This window comes from Budorcas taxicolor, chromosome 18 (genome assembly GCF_023091745.1).
Source record: "Budorcas taxicolor isolate Tak-1 chromosome 18, Takin1.1, whole genome shotgun sequence".
Taxonomy (NCBI): domain Eukaryota; kingdom Metazoa; phylum Chordata; class Mammalia; order Artiodactyla; family Bovidae; genus Budorcas; species Budorcas taxicolor.
In genome coordinates this window covers 36,013,739-36,032,865 of record NC_068927.1, presented here as the reverse complement: position 1 = coordinate 36,032,865, position 19,127 = coordinate 36,013,739, and the positions used below count along the sequence as shown (strand labels likewise).

At 38.2% G+C, this 19,127-nt stretch overlaps 1 protein-coding gene across 1 annotated transcript in view; it reads left to right on the top strand.

Moving 5' to 3' along the window:
* Window positions 1–18,969, top strand: part of TERB1 (telomere repeat binding bouquet formation protein 1) — a 33,839-nt gene extending 14,870 nt beyond the window's left edge. The window contains exons 10-18 of the mRNA XM_052656751.1: window positions 864–989; window positions 2,611–2,768; window positions 3,842–4,191; window positions 5,443–5,507; window positions 5,810–5,905; window positions 10,065–10,214; window positions 10,520–10,585; window positions 14,269–14,440; window positions 18,831–18,969. Coding sequence (XP_052512711.1) covers window positions 864–989; window positions 2,611–2,768; window positions 3,842–4,191; window positions 5,443–5,507; window positions 5,810–5,905; window positions 10,065–10,214; window positions 10,520–10,585; window positions 14,269–14,440; window positions 18,831–18,969 — 1,322 coding nt within the window. The remainder of the gene's footprint in view (window positions 1–863; window positions 990–2,610; window positions 2,769–3,841; window positions 4,192–5,442; window positions 5,508–5,809; window positions 5,906–10,064; window positions 10,215–10,519; window positions 10,586–14,268; window positions 14,441–18,830) is intronic.
* The last annotated feature ends 158 nt before the right edge of the window (window positions 18,970–19,127 follow it).

The following is a 19,127-nucleotide window of genomic DNA, read 5'->3' as shown; positions in this document are numbered from 1 at the left end:
TTTCCTAATTTAAGCCCTCAGCCCCTCAACATCTTTCATCAGTGTTTTTGCAAGAGAGTCCTCCTTGTGTCCTCTTCCTTCTGTCTCTGTTTTTTCATTCTACTCCTCACATTGCTGCACAGATATGATCCTGTTTTCCCTTGTTGAAAACCTTCAAAAGTTCTATCTTTCTTTCTCTATTTATCATTCTCTCCTATTTTTTCTTTTCCCCTTTCATTTTTTCCCTCTCCAGTTTCCTGCCATTTCACTTGCCTCCTTTCCAACCTTCTTCACTTTTCTCTCTCTCCTCCTCTCACGTTTCCACTTCCCTTTCTTTGTGCTTTCTTGCTTCTTCTGCTCTCTCTTCCCTCATTTTCTATTCTCTCCATTCATTTATTTCTCTATACTTTCTCTTCACCTGTATATAATTTAGGATTTACTGTACCTTTAAAATTATTAATTTTTATTTTTTAATTGTGGTATAATTGGCAACTAAACCTTTTTTTAAACCAAGTGAGGACAGTTCATTTACTCTTATGACACTACTCTGTGGCTGTATTTCACAGATTATCACTTAGGAGACGTAGGTATCTTATGTAAGTAGATTATTTTCTAAATTGACAATACTTTTGAAACTTTGTTTTTCTGTATTTTAAAATTTGAACTATGTTGATAATTATCACAAGAAAGAACTATGACCTCATGCATATAGTTTAAGATAAAATAACTCTCAGAATTCCATGATGGTCCAGTGGTTAGGACTTGGCACTTTCACTATCAGTTTGATCTCTGGTTGGGGAACCAGGATCTCTTAAGCCCCATGGTACGGCCAAAAAAAAGATGAAATAACTATTTTCTACTTTAATTTTTGATGTGTTTTCCAGAGGAAAATCAGTATGACTTTTTTAAAAACAATGGCCTTCCACTCATGATACAAGCCTTAACTGAATCTCAGAGTGAGGAACTAAACAAAGCTGCCACTTTCGTGCTTCACAACTGCAAAAAAATTAGTAAGTTTACTATTACTTAAGAAAATACCTACCAAAGTTTTTGAAAGAGAATTTACTTTCAGATTTACTTTGATGAATTTGCTTTTTACTTTTGAATTTACTTTGATGAACCAAGCCCCTTTAGCTCCCAGCCTCTTACATTTGAAAAGTAGCTTATATAATTTTGACATGACAGCTAGAGTATTACAGCATATAAAAACTTCTATGGAAGGGAGCAACAGTATAGATAATTCACTTATTTAATGCACTGTGGACAGATTTAGTTGTAGGACTTAAATCTGAGGGCTACAGGTGACTTAGGATTAAATCATAAAGTATGTTCATTTATTTATTTAAAAAATATTTGAATGCCTCTTATTTGCCAGGCACTGTGCTAGGCTTGGACTTTCCTGGTGGCTCAGACAGTAAAGCTTCTGCCTATAGTGCGGGAGACCCGTTTCAATCCCTGGGTGGGGAAGATCCCCTGGAGAAGGAAATGGCAACCTACTCCAGTATTCTTGCCTGGAAAATCCCATGGATGGAGGAGCCTGGTAGGCTACAGTCCATGGAATCGTAAGGAGTCGGACATGAGAAGGCAATGGCATCCCACTCCAGTACTCTTGCCTGGAAAATCCCATGGATAGAGGAGCCTGGAAGGCTGCAGTCCATTGGGTCGCTGAGGGTCGGACACGACTGAGCGACTTCACTTTCACTTTTCACTTTAATGCATTGGAGAAGGAAATGGCAATCCACTCCAGTGTTCTTGCCTGGAGAATCCCAGGGACAGGGGAGCCTGGTGGGCTGCCATCTCTGGGGTCTCACAGAGTTGGACACGACTGAAGCGACTTAGCAGCAGCAGCAGCAGTGCTAGGCTTTAGGGAGACAGTGATAAGATACAGCAGTCTATGTGCTCTTAGAACTTAGTTTAACTAGAGAAATAGGAAGTAAATAAATATATTATTATAAATTAATGCAAAGGTTAAGAGTGGATGGAGCACAAATCCTAACCTGTAATAAAAGACGGTGACCTAGACTGAGAGCAGAACAGGCTTTGAGAGGAAGTGATTCTTCACCTGAGATCTGAATATAGAGTTAATTGGGTGAAAAGAAGGGAGTTTGCCTTGGTCCAGTGTCTCAACCATAAGCAACAGTGAGGCATAAAGGTCCCGTGAAAGGAGAGAACCTGGTGCATCTAAGAATTGATGGCTGGAGCATAGAGGAAATAGCCATGAAAAGGAGTTTGGTCTTTTGAAAGAAAAATTGCAGCCATAATACGTAAAAAATTTTAATATTATAGGAAGGAAACTATAATCCACAGTTGTGGAAACTGTGTTAAAAAAATACTTTAAAACCAGTAGCCATAAACTTGAGCATGTTTGTATGCCTGGTATAACATGTTTTCATGCTATTTTTTCCCTATAATTCTGAAAAGTAAAGTCTATTTTATGACTCTTCGGGTCCTCAACTTCTGCCAAGCACTTTCTTTCCACTTATTTTCAGTACCAATTAGGCAAGTTAAGATGCTTTGGATGTGCAAAATTTAGAGAAGGGGTTGTGGGGTATGAGTTTGTCCTTATTTAAAGTGTTCAAATAGCATTTCTAGTAATGGATAAACTCACTATTTTTTTTCCATATTACAAAGGTGAGAAGTTATCTCTAAGTCTAGGAGAATATTCTTTTGATAAAAATGAAGAGCATTTAAAGGACATAAATATGAAAGAGAAGAATCTTGAAGATTACTGGAAGAAAGCAAAGGAAATTTTACACAGAATAGAAGAACTTGAAACAAACGGAAATGAGGTTGGCTTTTTTGTTTCAAATAATACAGAACTTTTTTCAAAATTTTTTTAATAATAGAGGTTGGAGGGTAAAATATTTTTCTTACAAATTTACTTTTTATTTTTATGGTTTTAAATTTAAAATTCACAATGGCACCCCACTCCAGTACTTTTGCCTGGAAAATCCCATGGATGGAGGAGCTTGGTGGGCTGCAGTCCATGGGGTGGCTAAGAGTCGGACACGACTGAGCGACTTCACTTTCACTTTTTACTTTCATGCATTGGAGAAGGAAATGGTAACCCACTCCAGTGTTCTTGCCTGGAGAATCCCAGGGACGGCAGAGACTGGTGGGCTGCCGTCTCTGGGGTCGCACAAAGTTGGACACGACTGAAGTGACTTAGCAGCAGCAGTAATACTTGAGGAATCATCCTTGAACACAGAAAAAAAATATTTTTAAAAAGTGGAAATAAGGACTTCCTTGGTGGTCCAGTGGTTAAGAGTCCGCCTTCCAATACAATGTATGCAGGTTCAATTCCTGGTCAGGGAATTAAGATCCCATATTCCATGGGGGCATTAAGCCTGGCCTTCACAACTAGAGAGGCTTCGTGCTGCAGACTGCAGAGCCCAGGCCCTCCAGAACCTTGGTCTCTACAACTACAGAGAAGCCTAGGTGCCACGACTGTAAAGCAGCTTAAAATAAATATTTTAAAAAGTGGAGGTAATGACTGAAAAAATAAGAGACATGGAGGATAGAGTCATGAGATCTATGATTTAGATAGTAAGGGTTTGAGAAAGAGAAAGAATGGAGAAGTAATAGTTGACCCTTGAACAACAGGTGTTTGAACTGCTTGAATCTATTCATACATGATTTATTTTGACTTTATTTTTGTGTAAATTGTTCCCATCTGACTACCCAAATGTCCCCAAATCATGTAATAAATATTCTCTCCTTTCTCCCTAATGTAAACTTCATCTTTTATAATGTATATTCTATTGAAAATCATAAACTTTTTATGCATTATTTAAAGGGAGTGTAATTTGGATTATAAAACAAATGATTATTTTGAAGTTATTTACTTATTTTTATATTATAGGAAAATATACAAGGAGAGAATTATAAGAATAATATTTCATCTGTGAACATAAATATTCAAGATACACTGAAACACTTCCATGCAGATAGCAGCGGTGGTGTTCCCAAAGCAGAGGATAAAGATAAAAGCCAGGCTAGAAAGCTACATGCCTCTAAGTCCCATAAAGTCATGTCCAAAGCATGTACAAATGATGATCAAGTGAAGATGGAGTTAAGAAGTGCAAATCCAGTTAATGCTTGTTATAGGGAGAGTGGGCAAAATAAGACTTTATGTACAGCCAATTCAAGCTGCAAACAAAACCTATGTGAAGAAACAACTTCTGAAAAAAAGAACTTTGTTTCTCAGTCAAGGTATAATTTAATAATTGTTTCTAACTTTTATTTACTTATTCAGCATTTGTGTGTGTGTGCATGTAGTACAATGTGCTATACTCTTAAGCACTGGGATACAGAAATGACAAAACATGGTTTTGGGGAGGAACCTAATGTAGGAAGTTTGGGGAAAGGGGTTTGGACGGGACAGTCTTGGCCAATTCATCTAGGGTCTGGCATGTCATATGCAAGATTTTCTGTTTTAACTTATACGGTATAAGGAGCCATTGACAATTTTAAATCAAATGGCATAGTCAGATTTGAATTTAGAAGGGATACTCAGAAAACTTAAACTGAATGTCTATAGCCGAAATAATGATGCACACATTGATAATCAATTGGCAATTTGGCAAAAGCCAGTTTGTAAGTTTAATTTGATAAGTGGGGGTAAGGTGTGATTAAGATCTGGTTTAGGCTCACCTTTTCATTTGTTCCCTGTACCTCCTCTCAAGTACATATTCTTTCTCCCTCACGGGTAGCCTATAGGGCTGGACCTGGAATCATAGCCTTTCTTCCTAGAACCTTTCTTGTGTTCTGCTCTTCTGATAGTTACTGGACTATGAGGGAGACTGAAGAGGATGCTGCTATGTTTTGGGAGGTTGTAGGGTAAACCAAGTGTTAGAAAGATGGATTATATCATCACATTCCCTTTTTCCTTTTCCAAACCATTCTTCATGTAATTTTAACTTGATTTCTTAGGGATGTAGAATTGGGAATTAGTGAGATAGGCTCTTGTGCCAGCATTCTTGCCCTCTGGCCCACTGAATTTGTTATTTCCTCTTTTTTGCTTTTCTTTCCTATTTTCCTCTTTTTTTCCCCATGTTTCTGCTGACATCAGTATTGCCCTTTGGAGTCTTGTTTAACTCCACTTTTTTTTTTTTTCAAATTGAAGCAGAGTTGATGTTACAGTTACAGTGTTTCAGCTGTATAGCAGTGATTCACTTACTATACTTTTTCAGATTCTTTTCCATTATACATTGCTCCAAGATATTGAATCTAGTTTCACATTCTATACTGTAGGTCCTTATTATCTATTTATATATAATAGTTAACTCCACTTTTAGAAACAAGGTTGTATGTAACTGCTGAATACCATACTTTGGCAGAATTTGGTGGGTTTTGGTAGATCCTGGTGCCAGCTCCTTCTGTCTGCTAAACTCTGCTTATATAGAAACATTTGTTCATATACCAGTGTTTACTTATAGTAATCTTGTGTCTATTTTCTTTTAGAGACCATATTTTTAAACACCCAACTCCTATTGCCAAAAACACAAAGCAGCAGTTACCAGTAACAGGTATGACTAAAAATGTTTCTTCTTTGATTGTTGAACATATTCAAGTGATTAATATAGCTAAAAATGTACATTGGTATATCTTCTCTCTAACATACAAGCTATGCCTTTACTTCTCTTTCTAAACTAAGTGCTTCAGTCACCTTTTGTTAATATCCAGAACCTTTCTGTTTATCCACTAGGATGACTGGATGTGTAGTCCTGGGCTACAGTTGATAAAAATTTTCAGAATTAATAAATCTTGTAAATGTCACATACTTTTTACTAATCAGAAATACCTTGCATTTTGTAATTTTTTTCTCCAGATCCATTTACATTATGTTCAGATATAATAAATAAAGAAGTCATCAGTTTTCTAGAAACAGACAGTTGTTCCAAAATGTTGAGGTATAGGTGCTCAGGTAAGTATTTTTTTAATTGTAATTGTTTCATAATTAAAGTTTATATGACATAAGTTAACTAGAATTTGTAATAGTTCTACCAGTGTGATTTAAACTTCATTCCCTTTGGAGAAATAACAATCATGGGTATCATAAAAAATTCAAATTAATACCTTTTATCTATAGTAGCCTGTGTTCCCAATATTTGTTCATATGTGTCAACACAGCTAATAGTTTTTAAAAATTACCTTATTATTCTCTTTTTGTCACCATCTATAAGTTTAGCTTTACTGAGTAAGGTAAACATCTTTTGTATTTTCAGAGAGTCAATAAATAGATACATATTCTGGATTATGTTCTGAAAATCATAAGCATTAACTATTCTTATATTTATAGTTAGTTTATAAGTTTTTCTAGTGTTCCATGTCCCATTGTTTCTTTTTCTTCAGGGTCCTCAGTGCTTACTCCATCCTTCTTCTTCATATCCAAATATTTGCTCTTTGTTTACTCTTATTGTTGCACTCTGCCCTTTGGAGAAAATTGAGGCTATTCCACATTAGGCTCAAAATACTACTGTTCTTCTGTCTTCCACCAGTCGTGTCCAACTCTATGCAGGATTATAGCCTGCCAGGCTCCTCAGTCCATGGAATTTCCTACACAAGAATACTGGAGTGGTATGCCATTTCTCCTCCAGGGGATCTTCCTGACCAAGGATCGAACCTGTGTCTCTGTGTCTCCTGCATTGGCAGGCAGATTCTTTACTACTGAGCCATCTGTTATTCCTTGATCTTTCTCCTTCTGCCAAATTTCTGCAGATATTTCCCCCACTAAATAATCTACAGCACTTACTCAACTCTGCTGCAACATATACTTTTGTGGTATCATCGCTCATTTTACCAATGATTTTCAAATCTGTATCTCCACACTTCACTTGTACCTTGGGTTATAGCCACATTCTGCCATTTCCAGCTGTATCCAGGATGTACTCACTTTAATATCTTGTTATTTCAAGTTTAATATATTCAAAACACAACAGCTTTCTCCGTCTTAAAATGCCCTCCCTCCAGCGTCTTCATTTTTGTTAATATTGCCACTATTCTTCTGGCCCCCAGATTTCAAACATTGAGTCATCTATAACTATCTTTTCTCCTTACACCCCCTATTTCTAGTCTATCAGATTTGGTTCTTTCTTTCTTTCTCACACAGGCCTCCTTTCCTTCATTGCCTCAGTTACTCCAGCAACTCTGTAGCAGTCTTTCAGTCTCAAGGCTCACCAACCCCCAAGTCATGCATATTGCTATTAACTTCTCTTCCTCATGTGCTTTTTATCATGTTACCAGGGTAAAGAACCCTCAGTGCTTCTCTGTAACTCACCAAATCAAACTCTCTGCCTGTGTGGAATTTCAAAACTGTGTGGAATTTTGTTCTTCTTCCACTTGTAAAATTTTGCTGCACATTTATTTTACCAGAAATGTGCCATGCTTATTCCAGACTCTGCCATTCGATCCATCACAATTGAGCATTGTCCTCAGTTCACTTCAGTTCAGTGGCTCAGTTGTGTCCGACTCTTTGCGACCTCATTAATTGTAGCACGCCAGGCCTCCCTGTGCATCACCAACTCCCGGAGTTCACTCAGACTTACATCCATCAAGTCAGTGATGCCATCCAGTCATCTCATCCTCTGTCGTCCCCTTCTCCTCTTGCCCCCAATCCCTCCCAGCATCAGAGTCTTTTCCAATGAGTCAACTCTTCGCATGAGGTGGCCGAAGTACTGGAGTTTCAGCTTTAGCATCATTCCTTCCAAAGAAATCCCAGGGCTGATCTCCTTCAGAATGGACTGGTTGGATCTCCTTGCAGTCCAAGGGACTCTCAAGAGTCTTCTCCAACACCACAGTTCAAAAGCATCAATTCTTCGGTGCTCAGCTTTCTTCACAGTTCAACTCTCACATCCATACATGACCACTGGAAAAACCATAGCCTTGACTAGACAGATCTTAGTCAGCAAAGTAATGTCTCTGCTTTTGAATATGCCATCTAGGTTGGTCATAACTTTTCTTCCAAGGAGTAAGCGTCTTTTAATTTCATGGCTGCAGTCACCATCTGCAGCGATTTTGGAGCCCCCCAAAAATAAAGTCTGACACTGTTTCCACTGTTTCCCCATCTATTTCCCATGAAGTGATGGGACCAGATGCCATGATCTTCGTTTTCTGAATGTTGAGCTTTCAGCCAACTTTTTCACTCTCCTCTTTCACTTTCATCAAGAGGCTTTTTAGTTCCTCTTCACTTTCTGCCATAAGGGTGGTGTCATTTGGGTATCTGAGGTTATTGATATTTCTCCCGGCAGTCTTGATTCCAGCTTGTATTTCTTCCAGTCCAGCGTTTTTCATGATGTACTCTGCATATAAGTTAAATAAGCAGGGTGACAATATACAGCCTTGATGCACTCCTTTTCCTATTTGGAACCAGTCTGTTGTTCCATGTCCAGTTCTAACTGTTGCTTCCTGACCTGCATACAGGTTTCTCAAGAGGCAGGTCAGGTGGTCTGGTATTCCCATCTCTCTCAGAATTTTCCACAGTTTATTGTGATCCACACAGTCAAAGGCTTTGGCATAGTCAATAAAGCATTGTCCTAAACGTCTCTTTTACCCTAATAGCTCATTATTCATCAATTTTACCTCACAAATCTCTGCCTTCTCCCAGAAAATGTTGTTATTTCAGAATCCCCACATTTGTTTTCTGGACTATTTAAGTTACCCCTCAACTGATTCTCTTACTTTTCAGCTGAGCTTTCTGTTAGACAAATTACATCATATTCCTGCTTGATAAATATCCCTCAGTTCTCCCATTGACTTGGAGATAGCTAAAAATCTTTAGGATGGTTCTCAAGACTCTTGTTGATTGGCCCCTGGCAACCCTTACCAGCCTCAACGTTTCTCCCACACTTCTCATACCTGTACTCCAGCCGCACATGACACCTGTGATTGTCTGAACACACGATACTTTCTCACTCTTCTGTGCTTTTGCACATGTTCTTTGTACTTAAAATGTCCTCATCCCTGCCAACTTTCTGTCTGGCTAACTTTTCCTTTAGGTGACAGGCAAATAGAGTACCTTATGGATGTGGCTAACATTACCTGAAGCTACTGATCAATGTTAAAATTTAAAAAAAGATAGTCAGACTTTATGTGTCTGTTAATACGATGCAGTTAGAAGTCCACAGTACTACCTGTGAGGAATTCTAAAAACAACTTAATCTGAATCTGATTAGTCATCTACATCTACTTAACAGTTTCTTGGGCACACAGAAACATTTTAAAGGATACAACTAGGATGTAATCAGAAAAACCCCAACTTTGGGAACTTACACATTACAAATGACCTGGTGTCTCCAACAGGCAAATGACAAAGAGGAAGAGAGGAGAATTGATAGATGAAAAGAAACTCAAGAGACATAGCAGCTGAATGTAATGGTTGACCTTGTTTGAATCATGATTCAAATAAACCTACCATAAAGAGAAAGTTTTAAAATGATGGGGAAATTTGAGCACTGACTGGATATTAGATTACTTAAACATAATTTTCTTAGGTGTGATAGTGGTTTTGCCGTTTAAAAAAATAAGACAAAATAAGTACTTTTTAAAAAGAGTTCTTATCTGTTAAGAATGCATCTGAAATAATACTCAAATGCAACTTCCAGGCTTCATAATCCAGTGTGCACAAAAGGCAGAGTTGCACAGGTAGAGGGAGATAAAATATGATTGGCCGTGAGTTAAGAATAGTTGAAGCTAGATGATGGATACATGGTGGTTCATTATTCTTTTCCATTCATTCTCATGTATTTTAACTGTTCCATAATATTAAAGAAAAAAAGATGATGGAGCCTAAGGGTCACTTCTTTTGGATATCTTCCCTGACAGCGACTCCTGCTCAGAGTTAGACCAAGCTAGACATTCCTTTCCTATATCGCCATAAGTGTTTACACCTCTGTGGCAACACTTGTTTCCCTGTATTGTATTTGTTGTCTTTACTCTTTCATACGATGTGGCTTTGAGTTTCTTGATGTATTTATAATTAACTTCCTGATTCACTTCAGTTACCATCATAAAGATATTTGCTTTCATAAATTTGTTATTAAATATTTTATAACATCTATGCATCATTTTAATTTGTTTTCTTTTAGGTTGCATAGCAGTAGGAAAATCCCTGAATAGTCGAAATTTTAGCAAGCTCTTGCACTGTTGCCCATACCAATGTGATCGTCACAAAGCCATTGTGGAAGCTGAAGACAGATATAAAAGTGAACTAAGGAAATCACTTATCTGTAACAAAAGTAATTAATTCAGCAGTTTTAAAACTGTAATTATGACTGTACCTTCTGAACTATGATCTAGACCATTAAGTATATTGAAAGCTAAAGGGTACAAAAAGTGTTGAAAAGAAAATCTGTCTCTGAGCAACCATGATTTAAAATGTTCCCAGAGAGTAGATTTAGTCTCTGGTGGTTTAAAAATTCTTCCTAATCCACCTAAGGAGTCCCATTAGAAGGGGGAAAAAGGAAATATCATACTAATGGAATTGATGTGATACTACTCAGATTAGTACTCTAAGTAGGCTAAATGTTTTCGTATTTTTCAGAAATTCTGCTGACCCCACGTAGAAGACGTCAACTCAGTAGTGAATCTACTACCCCTGGAAGAATAAGTGAATATACTTAATTTTTAAATAAATATAAATTTCATATATTCCTGAAACAGAACAGCTCAATGATTGTTCTCAGTCACATCATTAATGGCTTCTAAATAATAACTCTTGGCTCTGATAAGAGTCATATTTCCTCATAAAAGAAGTTTCCCTCCTCCCTTCCTCATGGCACTCACTAATCTCTTGCTTTCTAGCTGGGGAAGGAGCAGGAGAAAACTTAACATCTATTAAGAACCCATTATGTATTAGGTATTTTATAGATATTATTTCCTTTATTTCATAAAATAAAATCAGAAGATAAGGTATTACTTTATTTCCACTTTACTTTCTTTTCGGTTGCATAGCAATAGGAAAATCCCTGAATAGCCAAAATTTGCCAGTGAGCAAATGGCAGAACTTAGATTCAAATGCAAGTTTTTCTTTCTCCGGAACCCCCAGTTCATTCCTCTGTATCACATTTCTATTTTAGCACTTCAAATAATCAAAATTGAAGAGACAAATAGTATAAAGCTTAGATCCCTGCTTAAAAATTAATATACTTCTCAAACTATGAGTTAATTTATAGGAGTTTTTATTAAACTCAGAGTTAACAGTTCAGGTTTATCACCATTTCAAATTTATCATGAGGCTTAAAGAACATTACCATTTTCTTCTGTTTGTATGGAATTAGTACCTGCAGAATAAGAGTAAGCAATTGAGTACATTACTTGTCAAAGTAACCTAGAAATTAATAACCATTAGTAACTACAGAGTCATTCTGTTATTTATTGTGAAGAGGTCTGGACTTGATCCATCCAGGAAACATTTTGCCACTCACTTTTGTTTGGCCATTTTCACTGCCAAAACCTTGAAAGAAATTTCAAATTTACTTTTTATAACTGGGTCTTTTTCAAGATTAAAATTTCTGCATATAAATTAAAATTAAGTGCAGTACCAGTATAGGGTAGCCCACTTTTTGAAGTAATATTTTCTGTAGAAACTGTTAGAAAATACATATTTTTCCATAGAAATGTTGCAGTTGGAAATCTTGTCTTTGACAAGGAGTTGGCATCAAATTAACAATAGAATTTCTTCAGTAGCTGTCTTAAAAGCAAATATAAAACAACTAAAAATATTCGATAATCATTTTTCATAGTAAAGTCATTTGCAGAACCTCATGAAATATACATAACTATTCCTATATATGGGGTCGCACAGAGTCAGACACGACTGAAGCAACTTAGCAGCAGCAGCAGCAGCAGCATTCCTATATATTGATTATACAAACGGATCCTAAATACTGTTAGGATCATTTTCAACTCATAAACACCTACATCTTTTTTGTAGGTTAGAACTGCTTAGTTAAAATCAAATAATAAGTTGGCCTGCTTTTTTTCAGATTTAGGCATCTTGAGGAGGTAGTGATTAGATTGGTCTTATATCTCTTATGGGGCTTCCCAGGTGGCACTAATGGTAAAGAACCTGCCTGCGAAGGCAGGAGACATGGGTCAGGAAGATCCCCAGGAGGAGGGCATCGCAACCCACTCCATTAATCTTGCTTGGAGAATCCCATGGACAAAGGAACCTGGGAGACTACAGTCCATGGGATCACAAAGAGTGGGACATGACTGAAGCGACTTAGTGTGCATGCATATCTCTTTTACAAGCAGGCCAGGAATATTTGATGTACTGTGTTCCCCCTCTTAATAAATTTCCCTTTCATACTAGAGACATTCATTACCTTTCATTTGGTTATAGGTTACAGTCAAGTTTGAGACTATTCTTTTGAGAAGGGACCATTTTAGCATCTAAGTATTTAAAAGAGTCTTGGAGACAAGTCTTTTTTAGGATGGCTTGAAAAATAAGTGTCTAAAACGGAGTCTTCTTGCCTACTTTTCCCTGCTATTTTCTTCCCCTTGTTTTCTTTTAATGCCCAATCAGTATAAAAAAGAGCACTAAAGAAGCCACAGAAGGGAGCCTTGTGATGTAGAGAGCTGTTTCCCCTTCTAGGCTGCCCATTACTCTGCTGCAGAAACCTTTGAGGAGTTGGGCATGGATGTTAATTTAAGTTAGAAGTCAGTGAAATGGCAGCTGCAGTGGAAAAGTGGGGATGGGCTCTACATGAACAACCCCAAGACCCGATATCCTGAATGATATAATGACCCATCTGGTTCTGATTATAATGAGTTTTGAGATCATTTAGCAAGTGAAATTGAAATAATCTATTTCTCGGAGAACTACAGTTTTCCAGTAGACCCAAAAGTAAGAAGTAACTTAATTGATGAGTTTTTTTTTAATTTATATATATATACATTTTATATTTAAAATATATTTATATTAAATATATATGATTTTATTTTTGGTTGCTCTTCGTCTTCGTTGCTGTGTGCAGTCACTCTAGTTGTAAAGAGAGCGGGGGCTACTCTCTATTGCAATGCATGGGCTTCTCCTTGAGGTGGCTTCTCTTGTGGAACACGGAGTCTAGGCACACAGGCTGCAGTGGTTGCAGCATGCAAGCTCAGCAGTTGTGGTACACTGGCTTAGTTGCTCTGAGGCATGTGGAATCTGCCTGGACCACAGATCGAACCTGTGTCCCCTGCACTGGTAGGTGGATTCCTATCCACTGTACCACCAGGGAAGTCCCAGTGATAAGTTTTAAAACACTTTTTACCAGTAGTAACTTTTTTTTCTTTCAACAAATATTATTGATCACCTCCCATGTGTCCGACACAATTTTAGGCACGGGGGACATAATGGTGAGTGAAACAGACAAAAATCCCAGCCTTCATGGATCTCACATTCTAAGCAATACCATTCGGTAATAATTAGACATTGTTTCATTGATATCTTGGCCTTCTGCTGCTAAGATTTTTCTCTTCTGATTTAAGAGATCTGAACTGTGGCTCCTATCTTAGGAGAGATGGACTAACAGTCCTGACCTGCAAAGGCAAGATTTCCTAAGGTCCCAGCAGTTATTCCAGGTCCTACTAGAGTGAATAGCAGCCTTAATTGGAAATACAAAAACTCCTCCTCATCAGTATTAACAATGAATTTAAAACCTTAAAGGAAGACTATTTCCTGGTAATCATGACTAGAAAATATTTGTTTACAGATACCAAATGTGTATTCTTTCTGTTGTAGAAATTACCCCTAAAAACCGGATAAAACTTCCTCTTTGTGCAGCCTGTTTTTTTTTGTTTTTTTGAGTTTTAATCAAGCTGAGCCCTTATATAGGTGAAGAACATGTTCTTTAAGTCAAATTTCAAAAAAGACACTTAATCCTTTAAAAATATTAATCAAGCATGATAATTAAAGTAACAAGTGTTGATATTCTTTTCTATGAAGTTATGGAGCCCTTTGGGAAGACCGTAGCTGTAAGACAGGTAAGTGGTTAACTGTCTTCACAGGAATGTTGAAAGAGTTAACAACCAAATGTTTATAAAATTTTGTGTTTCTTGATTATCGTAAGATTGTTACAATTATTGCAGGATCACAGTGATAGCATCTAGGTTGATAGTAGGCACTCAGAGTCTGTTTGTTTGTTTGTTTTCATTTGAAGTGGATTTCCATATGATGAGTTGCCCAGGCATGAAGTTTTCTCACTGTATAATCCATATCCTTAGAATAAGTTTTTATTTGATTCTCAAGAAGATCTCTTTTTTTTAGCAAGTACTAATATATTCTACAATTCTCATTAATTACAGAGAAAAGAAGAATTCGTAAAAACTTTACCAAAGAAGAAATAAATTACCTTTTCAATGGAGTTAAGAAAATGGGAAATCACTGGAATTTAATTTTGTGGTCTTTCCCTTTTCAGCAAGGACGGAAGGCTGTGGACCTTGCTCACAAATACCACAAGCTGACCAAATGCCCCAAGTATGTGGCTCCTTGATTGGAAGACTTGTCAGTTTTTAGTTTGACACCTTGAAAAACAGTGTGTTAAAAATACAAAATTTTAAATATTTTAGACATTCTCATGAGACAGGAAATGTGGCAATGGGGATACTGTTTAATTATTTTTTGTGATGCTGTAGCTCATCAGACTATTAAAATAACTTCCAAGGACTTCTCTGGTGGTTCAATGTCTAAGACTCTGTGCTGTCAATGCAGGGATCCTGGGTTCAGTTCCTGGTTAGGGAATTAGATCCCATAAGTTCAACTAAAGATCCCCTGCAACTAAGACCCAGTGCAGCCAAATAAATAAAATTATTTTTTAAATTATAAAACAAGTACATTTTCTTTTAAAAATTTTATTTTATCGTATTTTTGGCTGTGCTAGTTGTGATGTGTGGGCTTCTCTCTAGTTCTGGTATGAGAGCTCTCTAGTTGTAGCATGCAGCCTTAGGTGCCCCATAGCATGTGGGATCTTAGTTCCCTGACCAGAGATCGAACCCATGTTCCATGCATTGGAAGGCAGATTCTTAACCACTGGACCATCAGAGAAGTCCCTAAAACAAATACATTTTCAATGTGTAGGTTGGTAGGACAAAATTCCATATGAGGTCAAACATATGTTTAGGATTATGCTTTTTTCCCTTAAGCTCAACCTAGGTCAGAGAAAAAAAATTATTGGCCTTTAAACCTTATTTGACATCATATACTATATGAGACACTGGATTTAGTATTTTTACCCAGTGAAATTCTCTCTCTGGAACTTAGATAGTTTCCCAAGATGTTCAAATCATGTTCCCACACACTAATGTTTCTCCTTCTAAAGGCAATTGTGTAATTGCCCAAATACTCCAAATTCTATTGTCAGGTTCACTTCTTTTTGGTGCATGTTTATTTGCTTCTGCATTTTCAAAGTTTGAAACAATTTTTGATTGCTTTTAAGTTAGTTTTCTTCTAGTTGGAAACCAAACTATTAAATCTCAAAGTTCTATTTTTCTTACTTTTTTTATATTTCATTACACCAATGCATTCTTCATTATACTTAAAATACTGTTACTGTGGCAAAATGATCAAGTATCAAGGCCTAAAAGCTCAGTTGTACTTCTGTACACATTGGCTCACTGCTTGGTGTCATTCTTACAAATACTGAAGGCTATTTTCCTATAAGCATGTATTCTTTGACCCTTTCAGATCATGAGTATGTCTACTTAGATAAAGCAGAATTTTTATTAATTTCTGTTTCACAGTGAAAATTCCAGAGGGTCAATAAGCAGAAAAGTCTCTGTTTAAAATCCAAAAATTCCTTTAGGCCTAAGAATAATATACAATTAGGAAAATTCTTCGCATCATTTAAAGTGTGAGTAAATTTAGTCCATTATCTGTCAGTATTTCCTAAGCTCTATGGAGATGATTTAAATGGTCTGCTGGGCTATTTTGATGTGTAATTCTCAAGATGTGTGCATGTTGTTTTAGGTCAATGGCTAAAACATTTTGTTGCCTCAACCTTGATGGCAGTAGTTTTTTTTTTTTTAATTGGAAATTATCTATGTAACAGAAGATCAAATACTACTTAAAGAAGCATCCCCAAGAGTATGACACACTGTAACTTGGATGATATTTTGTATCAGTCACTGACACTTTATTTAAAATAACTTCCATTGCCTTCTGAAACCTTTAAATTTTATCCTAACCTTTGGCTAACTTGGTTAACATGAACTGCTTTTTTCCCCTCAAATGGAATTTGATAGTAAATAAATACACATCAAAAGGAAAGCCAAAGAATGATCACATATTAGAGGACTGTTTGGTTTTAGGAACCCAAAGAATGATCACATATTAGAGGACTGTTTGGTTTTAGGAACCCAAACCCGACCAGTTCCACAGGGGACAAAAAGTCAGACCCTTGGAGTTGGAGCTTACCTCAGTTATAGCTCCTTGCCAGAGGCATGAACTAACTGCTGTACAACAATCTGGACATTGGTGGCTGTCTTTAGTTTTGCCTATATGCTCAGAAACCTGGAATTTACTGTTTCACAGGGTGATAATTGATGGTCAGTTCTTCCTTATGCCAAAATGAAATATGCCTTTCTGGAGTACCTCCTGCAGAACCACAAAAGTTGAATCACTTTTCCACATACCAGCCCTTTAGAGAGGTAATGATAGATGTTCATCAGTTTCCCCTCTACATCCTTTATCTTCCATGCTGCTGAATCTTAGCTACTTCCTGCTTCAGCCAAACAGTGTCATGTCCCCTTATGAACTTAGTCACTGACCACTGGGCACCTTTTTATTTGTAGACTGTCCCCCCAAAAATGTGGACTGACTGACAAGAGTATAGAGACCCGTTTCTTTGCTAGCCCAAAGGTTTTATAAGAGCAAGTGAACATGGACTCGATTCAGTGAGTCTTGTGTGCTCAGTCATGTTCAACTCTTTGCACCCCCATAAACTATTGCCCGCCAGGCTCCTCTGTCCATAGACTTTTCCTGGCAAGGATACTGGAGTGGGTTGCCATTTCCATCTCCAGGAGATCTTCCCGACCCAGGGATTGAACCTGTGTCTCTTGCCTCTCCTGCATTGACAGGTGGATTCATTACTGCTAGTGCCACCTGGGAAGCCCCAAAGGTTTTATGGACCCTACCTAGGATGCTTCTTGGCATTCTACATGACCAACTTTCCAATTACAATTGATAGAGTTAAGGCATGATTTTTTTTATTAATTCTTACCTTGTTCTTATTTTAACTCCACTACAAGACTTCAGTGTTTGTATGTGTTAATCAGTTGTGTCCAACTCTTTGTAATCCCATGGATTATAGCCCGCCAGGTTCCTCTGTCCATGGAATTCTCCAGGCAAGAATATTGGAATAGGTAGCTATTTCCTTCTCCAGGGGATCTTCGCAAGCCAGGGATCAAACCTGGGTCTTCTGCATTGCAGGCAGATTATTTACCATCTGAGCCACCAGAGAAGCCCCACAAGACTTCAGTGGTCCCTGTTGAATTTTAGATTTATTCTGTACTCAGTTTGTCATCCAGTGTGTTAGGCCTCCCTTCCTGCTTCAGGTCATCCACAACTATGAGTGTGTGGCTGCATTCTCATCCAAGTCACGAATGATATACCCTGAATTGACTGGGCCAAGGCAGGAGATTGGAGCATGCTCCTAGCAGCCTCCTTTGGGCGGGGGGTAGGGAGGACTTGCTCATCAGCCCCCTCTGGGCCTGGGCTTTAACAAGCCTGGATACCATCATCCAGCCTACATTTCACTTTCTTGTCTATGATGTGCACTGGCAAATGTCCTGTTGAAATCTGAATTTGCTATGTCTGCAGCATCCTCCTACTTGGTATTCCTGCAAAAAAAAAAAAAAAAGGGAACTAAATCTGGTGCTGTCTTTTCCTTTTCCAACTGGCCACATTAGAGAGTTTCACCTAGGGCTGATGAATTTCACTGGCCTGTAGTTTTCAACTGTCTTTTGTCCAGTGAAAATTCTGATACTACTTGCCTTATGATTTACAGCACTTTTCTCTGCTTTTCCTAGACTTCCAGAGGTATAATTCTTAATAAGTTTTCACTCCCATTGTCTTGTTTGAACCTTACATTCAGGTTAGCAGATGATATGCCGATTTATTGGATCCTTTAATTTTTGGCAGAGCCAGGATCAGAGTCCTACTCATCTGAAACCCACATATCCTTGCTTTTCTGCTATATCCTGCTTCCTTGTGATATTTAGAAATGCCTTGTAAAATGCCTCTGCTTCCACAGAGCCCTCGGGTAGCAGTCACCTAAAGTGAAACTGGACAGGTGAAATGTATTTTTTCTTTCCTTTTCTTCCCATTACCCTCTTCCTTCCCCTTTCCTCCCCTGCCCCTTCTCCTTTCACATCTATTCCTTTTTCTTTCTTTTCCTGAAGAAAGGAAATTAAAGCCTACTATTTTTGGTGTCAAACCCTGGCTCCCGGAAAAAAAAAAAAAGAAAGCCCTGTTATTAACGTAAAAAGTGTATTATTAACTGCCATAAAAATCACTGCCTTGTGGTCTTAATAGGGTCAAGGAAGGACGAGGTGAAAAGCAGGATATTTGTATTTGGGGAGTCTCGTTTAAGGCCGATCTTTCAACTCGTGGCTCGATTAGGATTAGGCAAAGTTCATGGTATATATAATAGGTTAAAACTAGTGAGTAAGACTGAAGTACCAGGATGCTGTCAGAAGCATTTGAGTCCTTGGTCAGGTTCCTCAAGATTTCTGAGTTTCAGGTTTCTTCACCCTTAGAAAGTTAGACGAGATTTAGTGAGATAACGTGGGACTCTGGCACACGATAAGCGCTCGATAAACGGCGCTATCCTGTATTGTTCTCATTCCAAAGCCTAAGCTTTTCGCTTCAGCGCCTCCGTCCGGTGCCTCAGCCCCCGGACAGCGCAGCCGGAGCGGCCACTGGACGGAAGACCTGGAACAGGGGTGCTGTTGCGCTCTTCGGACGGCAGAGGCCGCCAGCGCGACCTCCGCCCGGGCGGCTCCCGCTAGCACCGCCGCCTCCCGAAGCAGGGCTGCCCAGGCGGCTGCCTGACCACCGCTCACCTCCGAGACCACCGCTCACCTTCGACACCACCGCCCACCTCCTACCACCGCGGTGGCCTCACGACCCTGCAGGAGCCCGCGAACTTCGCAAGCCCGGCGGAGCG